Source organism: Bubalus kerabau, chromosome 3, assembly GCF_029407905.1.
Source record: "Bubalus kerabau isolate K-KA32 ecotype Philippines breed swamp buffalo chromosome 3, PCC_UOA_SB_1v2, whole genome shotgun sequence".
Classification (NCBI taxonomy): domain Eukaryota; kingdom Metazoa; phylum Chordata; class Mammalia; order Artiodactyla; family Bovidae; genus Bubalus; species Bubalus kerabau.
The window spans coordinates 138,455,482-138,476,599 of record NC_073626.1 but is presented as its reverse complement, the minus strand read 5'-3'; the positions used below and the strand labels follow the sequence as shown (position 1 = coordinate 138,476,599).

Genomic DNA, 21,118 nt, shown 5'->3' with positions numbered 1-21,118 from the left:
TTCTCTTCAATTGTGTGTGTGTGTGTGTGTGTGTAGATAGATAGATAGCAGAGAGTGACAAAAAGGAAGAGCAAGAGAGAGCTGGTTATAAGAAATTTAAAAGAACTTTAAAAGCATAAAAAAAAAGGTACTTACTTCCTGGACAGGGAGATATGGGATATAACACAGGTTGGGATAAGTAATTGCCAGTTTTCTCATTTTTCTGTAGGGTAGTAGGTTTCCTTCACCATTTATATTTTTAAGATATATGCATAAGTTAATGGTTCAAAAGAACTTTGAGAGAACCACATGTATATAAGTACATACACATGGGCACTTCCAAGTGCATGCACATGCGTGCACACACACACACACCCCCCCCCCATATATTCACCCACTCACACAAAAAGAGATCTGCTTTTGCAAAAATACAATCATTACTCCTACAAATTATTTTATTCACTTAATAGTGTACCTTCTCTGTACTTCTACTAAGTAAATAGGCCTCTTAGTTTCTTCCAAAATCAATAGCCAATTACTTCAGTACAATATATTAAATGATTTGTCTTTTCACTCCTGATTTGAAATGCCTCTTATTCACCAGTAAATTTCCATACATACTTGAATCTATTTCTGAGCTCTATTCTTGTCCATTCTCTACTCCTGAAGCCAGAACAGGAACTGTTTAAATTATTGCATCTATATAGTGCATTTTGCTGTTTAGCAGAGCTGCTGCTGCTGCTGCTGCTAAGTCACTTTAGTCGTGTCCGACTCTATGCGACCCCATAGACGGAAGCCCACCAGGCTCCCCCGTCCCTGGGATTCTCCAGGAAAGAACACTAGAGTGGGTTGCCATTTCCTTCTCCAATGCATGAAAGTGAAAAGTGAAAGTGAAGTCGCTCAGTCATGTCTGACTCTTTGCGACCCCATGGACTGCAGCCTACCAAACTTCTCTGTCCATGGGATTTTCCAGGCAAGATAATCATTTCCCTTTTTCATGATTATCTTTGCCTTCTCAAGTATTTGGGCTTCCTTGATGGCTCAGAGGGTAAAGCATCTGCCTGCAATGTGGGGGACCCAGGTTCGATCCCTGGGTCGGGAAGATCCCCTGGAGAAGGAAATGGCAACCACTCCAGTATTCTTGCCTGGAGAATCCCATGGACGGAGGAGCCTGGTAGGCCACAGTCTATGCGGTCGCAAAGAGTTGGACATTACTGAGTGACTTCACTTTCTTTCTTTCTCAAATATTTACTCTTGAGTACTTTCAGAGACTTAGAATCATATCAAATTTAGTTTCTTTTAATACCCTTGCAATTTTGATCGAAATTGCATTGGCTTTCTAGACTGGAGGAGAAACTGTCAGTCGCTCAGTCGTGTCTGACTCTCTGCGACCCCATGGACTGTAGCTCACCAGGCTCCTCTGTCCGTGGAATTCTCCAGACAAGAATACTGGAGTGGGTTGCTATTTCCTTCTCCTGAGGAATGGCTTCCTTCATAGCTCAGTTGGTAAAGAATCCACCTGCAATGCAGAAGACCCCATTTCAATTCCTTGGTTGGGAATATCCCCTGGAGAAGGGATGGGCTACCCACTCCAGTATTCTTGGGCTTCCCTTATGGCTCAACTGGTAAAGAATTTTAAATAGTAAAGTAACATGTTAAATAAAACTAATTGTTATTTTTGAATTTTAAAATCTGTTCTGTTTTGGGGGATATAAACTAGAATTCTGCCAAACTGTTGCTTATATATACTATCTTGTAACATACTTTCTTGAGATATTTTTGTGTTCTAGAGATGAAGATTCTTACAGATGTGATACTGGGGACTGTGAAAGTGAAAGTTATTCAGTCGTGTCTGACTCTTTGCGACCCCATGGACTATATAGTCTCTGGAATTCACCAGGCCAGGATACTGGAGTGGGTAGCCTTTCCCTTCTCCAGAGATCTTCCCAACCCAGGAATTGAACCCAGGTATCCCGCATTGCAGGCAGATTCTTTACCAGCTGATCCACAAGGGAAGTCCACTGGGGACTAAGGAGAATTGGCCTGCAGTGCAGAAACCCTGGGTTCAATCTCTGGGTTGGGAAGATCCCGTGGAGAAGGGAAGGGCTACCCACTCCAGTATTCTGGCCTGCAGAATTCCATGGACTGTAACTATGGGGTCACAAAGAGTTGGACACAACCGAGTAACTTTCACTTTCTCCAGAGGATCTTTCCACCCTAGGGATCGAACTCAGGTCTCCTGCATTGCAGGCAGATTCTTTACTGTAGCCACCATTTACATCTTTATAATGTTATGTCTTAATATGTATTTCAATATTTGTTTGGTGCTTTAAAAATGTCCCTCAATAAAGTACTGTAGTCTTCCTAATAGGTTTGGCACATTCCTTGTTAAATATGTCTATAGTTATATTTTAGTTTTTTGCTCAGCTGTGTCTGACTCTTTGTGACCCCATGGACTATAGCCCACCAGGCTACCCTGTTCATGGGATTCTCCAGGCAAGAATACTGGAGTGGGTTGCCAAGTCCTCCTTCACAGGATCTTCCCAACCCAGGGATCGAACCCTGGTCTCCTGCATTGCAGGCAGATTCTTTACTGTCTGAGTCACCAGGAAAGTCCATATTTTAGTTTTTATAACTAAAGTCTTGTTGTACTTTTGTCCAATGCAGATTTGCAATTTTACATTTGTTAACAATGGTTATGTGACTGTCTCCTCCACTAAACTTTAAGCTCTCTGAGGGCAAAGCCCAGGTCTGTTTTTGTCACACTGAATTGCCAGCACTTGGCACAGTATCAGACATACAGTAGGTGCCACAAAATGCTATTCTGAAAGAATTAATGGTATCACTCAGCGTCTGCTTCTTATGTTCCAGAGAACTGCAGCATTCCTTGGTTTTCCAGTGCTTTTTGTCTGTTGTTTAGTAATTCTGTCCCCCCAACCCCTGCTCTGTCAGTAAAGGTTTTCAGGAGGGATGAGAAGCAGACTGTGCTGCAGTCCCCTATTTAAACCAAAAGCCTGTCCTTCTAACAAGTCTGTACATATTTATGCAATGTATTTCTGCAGGCTATTTTTTGACATGAGCTATTCCTTAAAATGCCATCTGTAATTTTTTTCCCCTCAGGCTTATATTCAGAAAGTAGAGACAGTTGATATGGTTGAACTGGGACAAAGATTGGTGGATTCTAAAAACTGCCTCACCTTCCTCATTGAGTGTACCAACTTTTCCCCAGCTGACATTAGGCTAAATAATAATGTCTTCCAGTGGTATGGAAGAATGGAAGAAATTTTTGATGAACATAGGAAAATCATTAAGGAGAAAACAGAACAATATCAAGAAGGTCTTAAGGTAGGCATCATGGATATTTTAAATTATTTTCATTTTCTGGAAATATTTAGCTTCCTACATAGCACTGTCAGCGCCTCTATTTCACAGTTCACATATCTTAGCTCTCTCTTCCCATTAATCTTAGTAGAAGATAGTATGCATACTGGATGAATGTGGCATCATTTCTTGATTTTTTCAAGGGAGAAAACTTTTTAATACACTGCCCACAAATGACCATTAATAAAAATATTGTCTTACACAGTTTATAGTACTCTCTTGAGTTTACTTTTGTTAAGGCCAAAGCTCCCTTGGTGAGGTATGCCTTCACACTGTGTAATCGCCAACTTGCCTAAGTACTCCACCAACTCTGATGTTCAGTAATTTGAACCTTTTGTGTGTGTCCTACAAACAAGATGCTTTGTGATTCGCCCTGTCTGTCCAGCCTCATCTCCTACTTCTTCCCACTCCTCGCTCTTGTCTCTTCAGTAGCCCTGAGCAACTTCTGGTACCCACTCTCCTACACCTCCCATCTCTTGCCCACACTCTCCATTTCTTCTTCTTCTAGTTGTTAGTGTTTGTTATTCACTTGCCCGCGCTGGGTCCTCATTGCTGCACAGGCTTTTCTCTAGTCGCAGTGCACAAGCCTCTCACTGTGGTGCCTCTTGTTGCAGCGCACAGACTCCACGATGCACTGGCTTTGGCAGTTGTGCACACAGGCTCTAGAGCACAGGCTCAGTAGTGGTGGCACATGGGCTGAGTTTTTCTGTAGCATGTGGGAGCTTCCCAATCAGGGATCAAACCCGTGTTTCCTGCACTGGCAGGCAGATACTTATCCACCGAGTCACCGGGGAAGCCCCACACCCCCCATTTCATCTGGAGTGCCCCACTGTCCCTCACACACGCCTGTCTATCCTGCAAAGTCCTTGACTTCTAGAGAAGCCCTTTCAGTCAGACCTCAGTGCTTCTTCTCCTCTGTTCCCATGGTAGTTTCAACACATCTCCATTGGGCTCATTATATTATTATTTTCAGTTTTTCTCCCACCAGTTGGTCACCTCTTTGATAGCAGGACTTTTATTTTTACTTTTTCTCTATTTTTTAACCCTCCTGGTTAGCACAGTGCCTGACACACAGAAATGCCATGAGTGCTTCATAGCTATGATCTGAATAAATGACACCGTATTTTCAGTCTCATTTTGCAGATGAAGAGACTTAAGGTTCCCAGGTGAAGGTGAACAGACTTGTTTCAAGTCAGCCAGTAGAGCTGCTCTTTTTTTTTTCTTTCTTTTTTTTTTTTTTTTAAGAGCTGTTCTTTGATAGCAAGCCCAGCCTCTGTCTGCCACACTATAGCAAATACAATTTATTGGCAGAATATGTTTGGAGAATAAATTATAGACTTAAAAATTTCTTAATCCTTCATTTTAAACTGTAAGGGTATATATATTTAAGTATTTATTTCTGTTTTACATTTAGGCCACTTCAGAATTTTTTAAAACCTGTAGAAAACATCATGAATATTAGATGCTTATGCTACAATATAATAGATTCTTAGGAAATCACTGGGTGACCCAGAATTATCTATACTTTGTGGTAATGTATACCATTCTACAAACTGTACTTGACGTTAATGAATTTTTCTTCTCATTTTCCTTCTCTCACTGGGCCAGAGCAATAAATTGCCCAGGAAACTAAAGAGGACAGAAATCAATCTAGATAATCTATAAAATATAAAATTATTTTTAATAACCTAGATTTGAGTTTTGAGTGTTTTATTAAGAGCTCTTAAGAACCATTTAATTTGGAGTGTCTTTCCAATGACAATTTTGGAAGAAATCTCTCATTAAAAAAACACACACGTTTGTTTTACACTGGAAGGGTTTAGTTTTTAGGCTTTTAAATCTGTATATATTTTTCTTTTCTTTATTTCCTGTGAAGTGAACTCATGGGACAAGAAAAATAAATTCAGAATGCCTTGTTTTAGCATTACTAATAGAAGAGATATCTAAATATTAGAATGCAAATAAAGAAATTCAGTTTTTTCCAGTTAGTAAAAAATGCTGCAGTTGCCTTTATAAGTCTTTAAAAAATTGGAGCTCTCTTAGTCCCATACTTGATTATCATGAGATTTTTTTCAAGTGAATATATAATAGCATACTAAAAAATACCATTGTTTGTTCTTATACATTTTATTAGTTAGAATTTCTTACATTGATGATAAGAGGGGTAAACTTTCTCTGATTTATGAATAATAGGAATTTTAACCCATTAGTTTTAAATCCAGACTCTTAAAAATTCTACATGTTTTGGATCCCAGTCATCTTCAAGATCGTCCCTTTCTTTATATTTTGCCAGTGATGAAGTGTAATAATTCTGATAACCCTTATAAATTCCAAAACTTTCTCTTGATGCTTAAGGGTTTTTTACTCTTAAAAATAGTAACAAAAAATTGTTTTTTATTAGTTACGGTGTGAACGGTTTGTTGAGGAATTGGAAAGTTACGCTAAACAGTCAGAAGAATTTTACTCCTTTGGAGATCTTCAGGATGTACAACGGTACCTGAAAAAGGCTCAGACACTGAATGGAAAGTTGGATTTAGCAGCAGACAAGGTATAATTTAAAAATTCTTCTAGGGTGAATTAGTTCAACAGAAAGAGCATTTGACTTTTAATTGGGCATTCACCTTTAAGAAATGGATTCAAAGAATTTAACGACATTTAATTAGAGATTAACATATATGGCACAAATAGATTTTATAGCCGTGCTTCAGAGAGAAGCAGCATTGCTGTTTTCTATTGGTAGTGATAACATTTTAGGGGCCTTCCTCTTTTATTTTAAAGATAGAGTTGTATGTGCATCTGCTTTTGAAGTTTTATTTTGTGTCACTTGATCATTTACATTATGTGATAGCACCTGGTTACTGTTTAGATTTCCCACCTTCATGGAAACCAGTTTAGATTTCATGGCTGTGTTTTAATGGTCCATTGTTTTCTCCCATCAAGCCACTTTGTTTCCAATACCACTATCTCAGAAACCAGTGTTCTCAATTAGAAGCTGGGTGGGCAAAAGCCATACTCTTTGCCATGTAAGATGTTTTAAATTTTTAATTATATTTTTTTATAAAAAGGGGAAATAGAAAAACGGGCTTCTGTGGTGGTTCAGTGGTAAAGAACCTGTCTGCCAATGCAGGAGATGTGGGTTCAATCCCTGGCTTGGGAAGATCCCCTGGAGCAGGAAATGGCAAGCCACTCCATTCTTTCCTGGGAAATCCCATGGGCAGAGAGGCCTGGTAGGCTACAGCCCATGGGGTTGCAAAAGAGTCAGACACAACTTAGCAACTGAACAACAACAACAAAATATGAAAACAGACCATATTACGATTCTCTAACATTTCTAATACATTGCAAGATTTTGATATTTTAGTTCAGGTAATTAGAGTTTATAGTAATCTCAGATGTGTAAATATATGTTGAGAAAAGAGACATTGTAGTTTTTTAAAAATTGATGCCACTGAAATTTTAAGTAACATGCATAATTTGCATATCTAGCTTACTCTTTTCAATTCAGTAGATTACTCCTGTATACCCCCCACATCCTTACAACTTCACTACTTTACTATGAGGAAATTAATGCTTTCTGTGCATCTCTTTGGAGAAGGAAATGGCAATCCACTCCAGCACTCTTGCCTGGAAAATCCCATGGACGGAAGAGCCTGATAGGCTACAGTCCATGGGGTCACAAAGAGTCGGACACGACTGAGCGACCTCACTTCACTTCACTTTGCATCTCTTATGTTACTTACCTTTAAGACCCATCTTCAGTTGTAACTTCTCTACAGGAGCATCTATGATTGTGCTATTTCAGAAGGCTCTCTTGTCTTTGAGTGATAGCATTTTAAAAAATATACTATTCAATTTATATTAAATGGCTACTGTTCTAAGGCATTTCTTCTGTTGCTTATTTAATAAGTAACTGGTATTTAACTCAACTGGATTACTAACTCCTTGGAATTGGTACTTTGCAATATACTTTTTTTCTATTTTCCATAGTACCTAACACAATGCTGTGTGTTTAAAAGTATTTGAATTCTTATTAATTAATAAAAGAAGCTATATCCTCAGTATATCTGGATGGGCAGAGACTTCTTTATATGTATAAATGTACTATTTTAACTAACTTAAGAAGTCATTGTTCTCTGAAAACTGTAATAAAAAAGAAATAGGAACAGCAAAAATGAGCAAACAAAATACATAAGAAAAAGAAATTATTATTTTCCAGGTATGGCCTAATTTAAGTTTACCTTCAGCATTTGATGAGAGATTTTGGGGGGTCACATTGGATATATTTTTAAAACTTAATTTTGAATATCATTCCCTTTCAGAGTAGTGTGTTTAATACTTGTCCTTCCAGATTGAGCAGTTTAATGCTGAAGAGGAGGCATTTGGTTGGCTACCTTCAATATATCCTCAGCGTAAAAAAATCCAAGATGGTTTGAACCCTTATCTCCGTCTCTATGAAACTGCTGTAGAATTTAGCACCAAATATAGAGCATGGACAGAAGGACCATATAACAAGGTGAATCCAGACCAAGTAGAAACAGACGTTGGAAATTACTGGAGAGGACTCTATAAGCTGGAGAAAACCTTTCATGACACTCCCAATGCATTGGCAATGACCAAAAAAGTAAGAGCAAAGGTGGAAGATTTCAAGCAGCACATTCCTCTCATTCAAGTGATCTGTAATCCTGGTTTGCGCCCCAGGCACTGGGAGGCCATGTCCAGCATTGTTGGTTACCCACTGCAGCCAGCAGATGATTCCACTGTCTTCTCTTTCTTAGATATGAATCTGGAGCCATATTTAGATAGGTTTGAGGGTATTAGTGAAGCAGCTAGCAAAGAATATTCTCTCGAAAAGGCCATGGAGAAGATGATTAATGAATGGGATGCAATGGAATTTGTCATTCTTCCTTATAGAGAAAGTGGGACATCTATTTTGTCATCAGTTGATGAAATTCAGATGTTGTTGGATGACCACATTATTAAGACGCAAACTATGCGAGGATCTCCCTTCATTAAGCCTTATGAAAAGCAAATGAGGTAACGTGATATTTTTATGACAGTGTTTATAGTATGTTATCAAAATTATCACTCATATGTAATATACAGTTCTTTTTGAAAATTGAGTCTGCACTTTATACTTAATATTTTAAATAGTACATTGTAAGGGATATTAACCTTTATTTCTTTTAGAAGAGTCTTGATACTTTTTGCTATCATCTATATTCAGAGCAAAGGTAGTAGACAGTGTCCAGATATTCTTTTTTATTGCTCACAGCCCGATCTCATATATTTGATGCTCAAAAATAATCTTGTGCCTATGAACATAGTTTATAGAACATATAAACAATAAATTGAAGATATTATGTATTTTTCCAAATAGACTAATTAGTTTGTTGTAGATGACCTGTCAATTTTTTTCAGTTTTTGTGATCTGTATTAAGCAGTTTATATTTCACCTTAAAAAAAGAGTAAATCCAAATCAGACTTCCATCTTTATTGTGAATTTACATGGCAAGGGAAAGCTATCTGCTTGGAGATATCAGCCTCTGGTTATGGGTACATTATCCTAAACTTGAGCTTGCCCAGCTATTGGTGTTGGCTCAGTCTCTGATTGCTCTGCCTCCTGCCCAGCTTGCTCCAATGTGTTCATCAAGAGTAATTTTTGAACTTCTCTGAAAGTGGCATGTCTAGATTCTATTTTTAAGAATTATGCATGAGCTCATTAGCTAGTGAGAAATTTTCTGCATTAGCAGGGATTAGATAGAGAGAGAGGGAAGAGCACCAGAAGGAAGCAAAGGCATTCATTTCCTTGTGTGAAAGACAAATTTATTGATGAACATGGAAAGGAAGGGCATTTTTAAAAGACATTTTAAAATACCTGGTGACTTTTTGAACTCCTATATACATTTCTTGGTGTTTACAATCTAAAATTACAGATCACCATTTATAAATGATGCTGCTGCTGCTGCTAAGTCACTTCAGTCGTGTCCGACTCTGTGCGACCCCATAGACGGCAGCCCATCAGGCTCCTCCGTCCCTGGGATTCTCCAGGCAAGAACACTGGAGCGGGTTGCCATTTCCTTCTCCAATGCATGAAAGTGAAAAGTGAAAGGGAAGTCGCTCAGTCATGTCTGACTCTGTGCGACCCCATGGACTGCAGCCCACCAGGCTCCTCTGTCCATGGGAGTTCCCAGGCAAGAGTACTGGAGTGGGTTGCCATTGCCTTCTCCGTATAAATGATTGAGTAATATATTAATCTACACATAAAGCCATCCCATATCTAAGTTTTGTTGCCTTTAACCAATCATTCTTCTTTATGGCTATGTTATCTCATAGCATAGTGATTACAACTGTCTAGGTTCAAATCTGGCTCTTTTGTTCATTAGCTTGATGCTTACCTCTATGTACCTTAATATCCCTCAGTTCAGTTCAGTTCAGTCGCTCAGTCATGTCCAACTCTTTGCGACCCCATGAATTGCAGCATGCCAGGCCTCCCTGTCCATCACCAACTCCCGGAGTTCACTCAAACTCACGTCCATTGTGTCAGTGATGCCATCCAGCCATCTCATCCTCTGTCGTCCCCTTCTCCTCCTGCCCCCAATCCCTCCCAGCATCAGAGTCTTTTCCAATGAGTCAACTCTTCGCATGAGGTGGCCAAAGTACTGGAGTTTCAGCTTTAGCATCATTCCTTCCAAAGAACACCCAGGGCTGATCTCCTTTAGAATGGTATATTACATTCTGGACCCTGCCTCTGAGGGTTGTTGTGAGGATAGAGCAAATACACACAAAGACCTTAGAATTGTGATTGTAAAATTGTTAGTTTATGCTGTAATTATAATATTTATTCTTAAGGAAATTTAGTCATTTTTCCCTCTGTATTTTAAATGAACCAATAATTCATTTTAATTCAAAAATGCCACACTAATATATGGGGTCACAAAGAGTCAGGCATGACTTAGTAACTGAACAGAACAGAATATACTTATGATTGTGTAGGATTTTCTTTAAATACCTGTTATATCTTATCAATTGGAATATTTTCTCTTGGAAAGATAGCCATTATGCATCCAAATTTTTTAAAAAATTAAAAAACAGAATTCATTCATCCAGAATGAATCTTGGATGTAATTACCTTTCCTAAGAAGAAGTTCAGAGTGCCTTTGATTGAGAATACCATTACTATCCCCAAAATCTCATTCTTAACTCATACTCTTTGGCATGGAATTGGATTGCAGAAAGGTTTATTGAGATGACATATATAGAAACCAACCCATTTGTAGATAGGTGCATCTGTATTAGCATAAATGTTGATGCTATTATTTAGATACAGATTTTATAGAGCCAATCTAGTGATTTATCTTTGATTGTAGGTGGATGAATGGAAATTGGCATAACAACATTGCATGTACTGTTAACAGTCTAGTTTTAAGTTTTAGCGTGTGAAACATTTCTTGATTTGCTGTTGATAAGCACCACTGTGTTTTGCTCCTCAGGGAGTGGGAGGGCAAGCTCCTGCTGCTTCAGGAGATTCTGGATGAATGGCTCAAGGTCCAAGCCACGTGGCTGTATTTGGAGCCCATTTTTAGTTCTCCAGACATTATGTCTCAAATGCCTGAGGAAGGGAGGCGATTTACAACGGTGGATAAAACATGGAGAGATATAATGAAAAGTGTCCTACAAGTAGGTACAAATCTGTGAGAACATGATTATTTTTGTCGAAGTAACATTTTTTTCAAAACAATCCAAGTAAGCCATTGTCTTTTCCCCGCATATCTAATATCCCACATTAGATATTATTTTAGAATCCCAGGAGCAAGAAACATCAAAATGAAAGTAGATGTTCTGTCCTGATTACTTCTTGAGGTCCAAATTGAACTTGCATTATTTAATGTCAGTGGTTCTAGCAGTGGTTCCTACCAGATGCTCTGGTAGAAAGATAGCAACGCACACCCAGCATGGGGTGTCCTGTCTGTTCTCTGGCTCCCACATTATGGCTGCACCACCTCTGAACTGCTCTGCGGTGAGAAAGAAAGCATAATGCCAACCACTCAATCAAGAAGTTTCTCTGTAGGGACTTAAAAAAAAAGAGCAGCAAAGATAAATATATATATCTAAAGAGCCCAATAAATATAAACAAAATGCAGTCTATCAATCAAGCAATGCACAGATACAGTGGAGAAATTATACTTTGAGAATATTTAATAAAAACCAGTAACACTCAAGAAAGTATGGTTTATGTTCAGTTCAAAAGACATATCTGCAAAGCATAGTTAATGAATGTAAACTTCCCTATTGGTGTTTTGATCAAATATTGATACAAGTTTATTATAAAGTAGGGAGAGGATTATCTTAAATTTCTTTCTATCCTAAAATGGAAATATGTTTATTTTTATTATTTAAACTTTTAAAATTGTGACTATAATCCTAAATGTTTATAATATTGTATCAGTGACAACTATATGATTTGATAGGAAAATATCCCATAAGATGGACATGGGTCTGTTTATTTAATGAGTTTACTTTATTTTATGTAATAATACTTGAAGCAAAACATTGTATAAACCAAAATTTTGTAGAATTAATTCCATTGGAATTCCATATTTAAAGAACATACTGATAAGTCACACTTTTCTTTTTTTATTCATTTCTAATTAATTTGCTTTGTAAATTTAGCTTCTCCTTTTATGTATTGTTTCCTTGGAAAAATCCTTGTAACATGTATATGTTTTTGTTTGGAAGAGGATGATGTTGCCCCTCATTTTTGTTGCCCCCCCCAAAAGAATAAAGCAGATGCTTGTATTCTCCTAGTTAATATAATTTTAAAAGTTAAATTTTTTTTTGGCATTTGATCAAGAGAAGTCGCTCAGTCGTGTCAGACTCTTTGCGAGCCCATGGACTGTAGCCTACCAGGCTCCTCTGTCCATGGTATTTTCCAGGCAAGAGTACTGGAGTGGATTGCCATTTCCTTCTCCAGGGGATCTTCCTGACCTAGAGATTGAACCCAGGTCTCCCTCATTGCAGGCAGACGCTTTACTGGCTGAGCCACCAAGGAATCCGAATCAGGCATTTCATCAAAATGCTCTTTAAAATTTATATTGCTAAGAAAATTTAATAGTTCAATGCCTTGAAAGAGCAGCTATACTGAGACTAGTAACAATGGAAACAGACTTTTAATTCTATAAAACTGCTGAATTAAAAACATATTAACAAAAAAGCATTACTTACTCTCATTCCCAAATAAGCAGTGTTCTTTGCATGACACTTCATTTACTTTTGCTATAAGATTTGATTATCTTCCTCAACTGCCTTTACATTTTCTTTTTTTCAGTATGTTAGCATCAGGACAGCTTTTGTCTATACTCTCCAAAGCCTTAAAAATAAACCTAAGTCCATATTCTCTTAGGAAGGCTAATGAGGATAATCTGTACAATCCAGAGGTCACTGGATTAAGTGCTTGGTACAAAAAGTCATCACTTTTCACCCTTCAGTTCAGTTCAGTCGCTCAGTCGTGTCCGACTCTTTGCGACCCCATGAATCGCACCACGCCAGGCCTCCCTGTCCATCACCAACTCCTGGAATTTACTCAAACTCATGTCCATCGAGTCGGTGATGCCATCCAGCCATCTCATCCTCTGTTGTCCCCTTCTCCTCCTGCCCCCAATCCCTCCCAGCATCAGGGTCTTTTCCAATGAGTCAACTCTTAACATGAGGTGGCCAAAGTATTGGAGTTTCAGCTTTAGTATCAGTCCTTCCAATGAACATCCAGGACTGATCTCCTTTAGGATGGACTGGTTGGATCTCCTTGCAGTTCAAGGGACTCTCAAGAGTCTTCTCCAACACCACAATTCAAAAGCATCGATTCTTCGGCGCTCAGCTTTCTTCACAGTCCAACTCTCACATCCCATACATGACCACTGGAAAAACCATAGCCTTGACTGGATGGACCTTTGTTGGCAAAGTAATGTCTCTGCTTTTGAATATGCTATCTAGTTTGGTCATAACTTGCCTTCCAAGGAATAAGCATCTTTTAATTTCATGGCTGCAATCACCATCTGCAGTGATTTTGGAGCCCCCCAAAAATAAAGTCTGACACTGTTTCCACTGTTTCTCCATCTATTTCCCATGAAGTGATGGGGTTTCTAAATGTCCTTTTAGAACTATGCCAAGAGAAAAGGCTCAGAGGTTAAAAACAGAATGTAAATGATATTGTTAATATAAATGGCTTGATTGAGGTTGTTTTGATTCCTTATGGCATAAACATGAAATAATTTTATGTTTTGGTATCTTCTCCCAACTATGCTTGGCCAAAGGCTGTTTCTCACTGGGAAAGGCTCTCCTACTGAAAGTTCAGTGTAATTCCAGAATTTTCCCACCACTTTTGGTTAGGATAATTTTGCCTTTGAAGACTGAGCTATACCTATTTGAGAACCTCAGTCTCATGTTATATTTAGAGCTCTTCTCTTCCACATAGTCAGGTACACCTGGGGCCTCTTTGGAGTGTGTGGGTGGGGACTGTGCTGTCCTGCACTGCTTTTCTCTTTCCTGTGCTTATCACCAGGTACTGGGACAGGGAGGAGGTAGGGATGAGGTAGAGGGAGGGGGAGAAAGTAGAAAGAGGAAAGGAAAAAAATGAAGGGAGAAAGAAAAATTCACTGGTGTAACTGATCCAGCCAAATTATCTGCTCTTTTTGTTGGTGGTCATGATTTGGATGACCTCCTGTCTCTGATGCCCACACGCTGTGCCTTTACTCTTGGTCATCACAACTAGTCTAGCTTTTTGACCAACTATGGGCAGGTGAAGTCCACAGTTTAACTTGTAGTGCACGGGTGAAGACCCGGACAAGTTCTGGTTGCCAAGAGACTCTACCTTGAGCATCTCCCCTAGGTTTTGTCATCCTTGGCTTCATCTTCACACTGATTGACCAGTGATGGCTTTTGCCACGTTCTTCTCATATGTATTTTGCCCCATGCTACAGCAGTATTTCACAGGTTTGTAGCCCTTAATTTCACCTGGGGTCTGCAGCACGTGGGATCCATCTTCTCTACCTCTTAGTAACCTTGAGCACATGGCCCTTGCCTCTCTGGTCATCCCACCACACCACCTTCTCCCAGAGCCTTTTTTTGTTCTGATAGCAATGGAGCAGGTCAGCAGACTGCTGATAGCACAGACTTCTGGATGAAGACATTAGCCTTCTGTCATTACATGCACTTGAAAAGTTTTCTAGGGGCTCTCTGAGAAGAGAGAATGTGGGAACTAATATGGGAACAATGAATTGCCTATCATTTGGAGTTGAAAGAAGTGGATGATCATTTGCATTTATCCAAATTTTACTTTTGATCCACATGAACCTTTTTTATTTCCTGAGTTTAGTTCAGTCGCTCAGTTGGTTCTTACTTTTTGCGGCCCCTTTCATACAAGGCAGGAAAAGACACTCTTGAAATTCTCCCCAAACTTTTTCCTTTTATAGTCTAACCCCGTCTCAATAAATATGAACACTACTCTTTCTGTTTTTCAGGCCAAAAGCATATTTTTGGCCATTATTTTTTGGTCATTATTTTTCTTTTTCCTTTTACTATCATAAATATCACTTGGCACCAAGTATCTCACCAGTTTCTAGGGAGCTGGAAAGCTAAAAATTATGTCTTCCAGACTCTTAACAGCTAAGTTTCTGGAAATAAATTTGATTTTGATGGTTAGGTGCACTCATCAGGGATTTGGAAGGCATACAGCAGCCATCTTCTTGCCATTTTAGCTATTTCTGCTGTCAAAAAATGTCTCTTTTTTTCCTTGTCTTCAATGTCTGGCCACCAGTTTGATGGGTACTTAAAGATGATGACGGTGGTGGCTTCCTGACCCCGCTCTCTGATCCTAGAATCACAGCCACAACGGTGTGTTTTTGAATGCAGTCGTCCCACTGGTGGCGTCCTTTTGTTCTTACTGGAGCAGAAATAACTGTTCTGGAAGATCAGTTCCACAGGGTTCTCGGAGCTTTTCTGGAAAACCAGACTGGAGTGTGCTCCCTTAGACCTTCTAGTGATTTTTTAATCACTTAATTCCCTATGTTAGATTTCTTTTTTGCTTAATTACCTAGAAAGATCCTGCACTGAATTCTGAATACAGGTATCAAAACCTCAAAGTTGGGATCGAGGATTGTCTACCTGACCCACTTGGGCTTTAGGGTGGTTAAAATCTAGTTACCATCTGAAAATGGAACACTGGTGGTACCCAGCAGGCAGTGAAAAATTCACTTACTCAAATTATGCTACTGGTCTCGTGAAGTGAAGAGTCTGTTTCACGAGCAATGCTTTGGTGGACCAAGTGGCTGCTGGAACAGGTCAATATAGTACAAATTTGAAATACAAGGGATGTGAGATGGCTGAATTTTTTCTAAAACCCTGGGAAAACTAAAGAAATGGTCTAATTAAAGGCTTAAATTCTCTGCTCAAGATATGGTCAGAGGATTAAGATGCTTCTATGATTGCCCTCAGAGAGCCTCTTAATTCTCATAGCTACAATTCTGACATAGCCAAAAATGACAGTCTGATCCAGCAGGTTGCCAAATTACAATGTAATTTAATTCACAGCCTTGTCAGATCTGTTCTGCGAACGATAATTTCCTTATTGGGAAAGAGTGGGATGGTGAGAACTGAGAATTGGGGATATTGGAGGGAACTTGATGAACTCTGGTTGCCCTGACTCTCACACTGAGAGCTTCCCTTGCCAGAAGCCTTTTCAGAATTCTAAGGAGTGTGGGAGGTATTGTATTGTAATAGTGCTTGTCTGGGGAGAACCAAAGTTAGATGCAGTCTAATGGATTGATGTGACTGCACTTACCAGACATTCATGTTTCAATGAGCTAGTCACGGAGATGTGAGTCATTCTGTTTACTTACTTATTTCTGCCAAAACCTGCCTTAATAAGATTTAAACAAAGACTGGTTTATAGGTTTCTGCAAAATATGCTTGCATTATTCAGAAGCAAAAATTACAACCCCTCCCCACTTTAGGGGGTTGACTCAAAGCGTAGTAGGAAGAGAATCCTTTCAGAGGGTACAACTTCAATTAATATTAGTTGTTTGGGTTTTTTTTGACCTTGCCTATAGAGATGGTCAGAAGTATGGATCTACATTGATCCATACTTACTACTGATCATAGTCAGTAGTAAGCAGTTTGGCTATATGATCAAGGACTTAGGAGAAACAAGATTGAAAGATTGGTAATAAGGAGATCTATCAGGAATCACAGAATAGACTAGAATATGAGTATATTTGTGCTCCATATAAATGTTTAATAAAAGGTAGTGCTGCCAAAGGAGGCACTTAATAGAGTTGACCAGTTGATCTGTTTGTGAATGTCAACCAGCGTATACCATTGTATGCACAGTGAGCTGTGAAATGGAAAAATCACATAATATATTGCCCAAACTGCAGAACTTCTGCAAGTTAGAGCAATTAATAGGTAAGCCAGGAAAGCAAGCATAAGCCAGAACTCTCCGCATTAAACTGGGAATATGTGGTCACCCAGGCTACAAGCAAAGAAGTCATAATGGCAGAGATGGGAATTATGGAAGTATTTGTCATCATGGGCTGTCCCTTACCCAACACTGCAGAGCGTCCAAGCTGCCAACATCAGAAACGAACAAAATGCTTCTGACACAGGATCACACCTGAAGGGACCAGGCAGCCATATAGAAGGAATTAAATACAGTGCACCTGTACAGTGTTTCAGAATAGAAGGGATCAGTGATTTGTCTGCACCAGAGGACTTTCCTTTCTTTTCCAAGTTTCTGCCAACACTGTCATTCATGGACTTACTGAATGACTTATTGTCTCAGTTTCCATACGATACTGCTTCTGCTATGGAATTCACATTACGGAGGAAATGAGGCAATTGACTGATACTCTTTAAGATTTACAGATCCTAATGTGAACATTGACCTTATAAAAAGTGGAATGTCTCATGTTGAAGACTCAGTTGCTATATGAGCAGGAAGAAAATAGCTTGTGAGTTTGGCATGCAGTTCTAGAGGATACATAGCCCATATTCTCAACCAGCTCCCATAAGCACAGTTCATGGATCTGGGAATTAAGGAGTGAAAATGATGTTGACTTTTCATACTAGTTCACCCAATAAATGACTCACAACAGTTCTGCTTCCCAACTTTTGGTCTTGCTAGTTGAAATATCTTAGTATCCAGGGGATAAATGCTTCTGTATGGGACATAGCAGTAGTTTCATTGAGCAGGAACTTCTTGATTTACTCACTTTACCCTTTTACCTCTCTGTCCTTATAACTTTCCACCTTACTTACTCTATTCTAGCCACGCTAGCTTCCTTTTTTGAATCACACATGCCAAACATACTCCACCCTAGAACCTTTGTACCTACTGGACCCTGTTCTTCCAAATATCTGCAGAGCTGATCAGTGTCTTTGCTTCTTGGAGTCTTTTCTCAACTATTCCTTTTATAAAGAGGCTCACAGTGAACACCGTGTTTAATTTGAAACATGCCTCTGCCTTTTCTGGCCATCCTGATGCCCCCTTTTCTTGTTTGCAGCATTCATCACCTTCTAACTGACTATATGATGTATGAATTATTTTGTTACTTATCACCTGTCTCCTTTTGGAGGCTGGGGTCTTTGCTTTGTTCACAGTTGTGGCCCAAGCACTGAAAACAGTGTCAGGCATGTAGCAGGCTCTCCAAAAATATTTGTCCAGAGTGAATGAATAATTAAATTGAGATTGATCCTTGAATTATTGCTAGTTCTAAGAATTCTGAGTTCATTCTGAACAACCTTCTCTAAAAATTCAGTGTTAGATAACTCCTGAGTCCTAAGAGCTCGAGTAATCCTAGAAACATCCTACGTCTTGAAAGGATTTCTATTTTTGGTGAGGTCGAAGGATCTGAAAGTTGTAAGAGAGCATAAAGGTCTACTTGGTGAATCCATGTTTCCTTTCTAATACTTAATAGGTTTAGTGAAGATCTGACCAGTTTTCTGTTGACTAGGGGTTTCTGATTAGGAAGTTTATGCTTCTGGAAGTTTAGTGAACTGTCTTGAGCTTAATTCCATTAAGTGTACTTTCTATGCAGCTTCTCATGGCAACAGTAATTAGAATGCCCTCTGTATACCCCCAATTAAAGTTTCGGGCCCTGATATCACCGGCATTTGGTTTAGAAATGTAAATTAGCCAGTAGCTTGTCATTTGAGCTGATGAGAGTGGTGATACTTGGTAAGCAAAAGAAGACACCTAAAATTTGTAAAATTATCCTTTAACCAAAAAAATATGGTAGTTAATAATTTCTTTTCCTCTCCAGAAGATGAAAAGTAATTAAAGTGTCAAAGGAGTTGCACTTAGTTTCACATTTCTGGTAGCTTCCTGTTTTAATATCTTACTGTTCTATCTTGACAGCATTAGCTAATGAGTTGGTACAGTAGGAAAACTTGAAAACTTTCTTTTGTTGGTACAGAAAAACTTTGAGTTGCTTTGTGTTTCTGTGAACTGAACTCATCCTCATTCACTCAGTCAGTCAACAGATATTTATGGAATGCTTACTCTGTACCAGAATTTTGTGGCAGTGCCAGTGTGGAACTTAAAGCCAGTTTTATTTTACTATGATAATTGTCTCACCAGAAGGAAGGCAGTTTATAAACTGTTCATTTTAGCTCCACTGAATCGATAGCATGATGTAAGTGACTTGCTCCATCTATTCCCCCAGGGTGATATCTGTTTGTTTGTTTCAAGAGACATTTATAGAAGGTGAAATGGAAAGGGTGATTTCGAGTGTATGTGTGTTCTAGGCACCGTACTAGGTGCTTCCAATATTTTATCTAATTTGAGCCTCATAACAACTTTGAGAGATGGCTTTTATCCCCATTTTAAAGATAAAGAGACAGAGGCTCCGTTCGGTTAAATGATCCAAGGTCACACAGGTAGTAAGAAGGATGTCAGTTAGGAACAAGGCTGTGCTTTCCTTCATCTGATGCAGTTTCTATTCTGTTTACCTTCTCATGGAAAGAGAGTTCCTAGTCAGGATAATGATTACTTGTCTATATTTTTTTCTTAAGACCATATACCAAGGTACATAGGTTATCACATATATTCATTCAGAACTAGCATATTTGGTTCAGAGTCTTAAGCTGATCTAGATTAATAGGTTTCACCTGAGGAATTCAATAAAATTTTTTTTCCTGCTCAAATGCTAAGTGTTTCCAGAAGTATTTCTTTTGTAATTATAATATTTAGGGAAAGAAATATGAACCGTTGTTTTAAATAACTGAATTTTTTAACTTTAAAATCTCTGATCTAAAATAGCAAATTGTGGTATATTCTTTGGCTGAAAATAAAACATTGTTAATTTGTGAAAGGAATTTTTCGCATTTATTAGCAACTCTTTTTTTTTCCAACAAAGAAAAACATACTTCTCCAGAAGGTGGCACTCTAAGAACATCATTTTAGTTTTTTAAACAAAGTACAAGAATACTACCCCATACTTCTTTTTAATGAATTGCACATTAAATTACGACCTGAGTCTCTGTCATGCTGACTTTGTGTGCATTTTAAAATGTTTATTTGAAGTATAAAACTCTTAGGAAATATAATAAAATGCCTTTAGAAAATTGCACCACTTTAAAGATAAGTGAATTGATGTGTTGCATATTTCATATGAACCTGTTCTACTGAAAAAACAGGTATTAATGATAATTATTTTGTTCTTTGATTAAATTGCTGTGTTCCCATTATATTGTTATATTTTAAAACAAAGCAGAAAATTGTCTTTCTTTCCAGTCACATTGAAAATCTATTAACAAAAACATTTTCCTGCAGTGGAATCAAATTTCTGTATGAAACAATTTACAGTTGAAATTTTTGATTGATCTTTCAGTAAATACCAAACTCACTTTGGCTAAGTACCAAAAATAAGTTTAGTTAACTGAGGATCCAGTTAACATGGCTTTTATGTAATTAAAGAGGCTGGTTAGATCTAGACCATGCAAGAGCACTTTAAAAAAAAAAAAACAAAAACTATTCACTTTAAAATTTGTGTAACCTTTGTTATATTAAAACCATGCAATCTCAAATACAATATGAAGTCAGTATCTAGTATTTTTGAGTTGTGAATTTTCTTTTATTTTTAGGATAAACATGTTCTGTCAGTTGTAACTATTGAGAAGATGCTGGAGAGGCTGAAAAAATCTAATGAGCTTTTGGAACTCATTCTTAAAGGACTTAATGAATATTTGGAAAAGAAACGTCTCTTCTTCCCCAGATTCTTTTTCTTGTCTAATGATGAACTTCTTGAGATCCTATCTGAGACTAAAGATCCCACTAGGTAAGTAAGGCATATCAATATTAGTATATATATATATCATAATGCATACATCATACATGGCTAAGTTGGTCTGCTTAAATTTAATTTTCAGAATAATGCAGAACTTGTATATGATTGTTGTTGTTGTATTAGTTGCTTAGTTGTGTCTGACTCTTTGCGACCCCATGGACTGTAACCCTCCAAGCTCCTCTGTCCATGGGATTCTCCAGGCAAGAATACGGGAGTGGGTTGCTATTTCCTTCTCCAGTTATATATGATTATGTTTATGTAATAACTTAAGACTATTGTAAATCATTCTTGTTATCAACTTATTTGATGATTAAAACATAAGAAATACCATTGAATGATATTTTTCTAAGTCTGGGGTGGATTTCTCTTTTTATCACATATTGTCTTACAGGTTTTTCAGAACACATCACTATTCTGCATCC

At 38.2% G+C, this 21,118-nt stretch overlaps 1 protein-coding gene across 1 annotated transcript in view; it reads left to right on the top strand.

Moving 5' to 3' along the window:
• Nucleotides 1–21,118, top strand: part of DNAH7 (dynein axonemal heavy chain 7) — a 255,094-nt gene that overhangs the window by 64,187 nt on the left and 169,789 nt on the right. Inside the window, exons 16-20 of the mRNA XM_055572973.1 lie at nt 3,100–3,324; nt 5,762–5,908; nt 7,709–8,394; nt 10,851–11,037; nt 20,494–20,687. Of these exons, the coding sequence (XP_055428948.1) occupies nt 3,100–3,324; nt 5,762–5,908; nt 7,709–8,394; nt 10,851–11,037; nt 20,494–20,687 (1,439 nt within the window). The remainder of the gene's footprint in view (nt 1–3,099; nt 3,325–5,761; nt 5,909–7,708; nt 8,395–10,850; nt 11,038–20,493; nt 20,688–21,118) is intronic.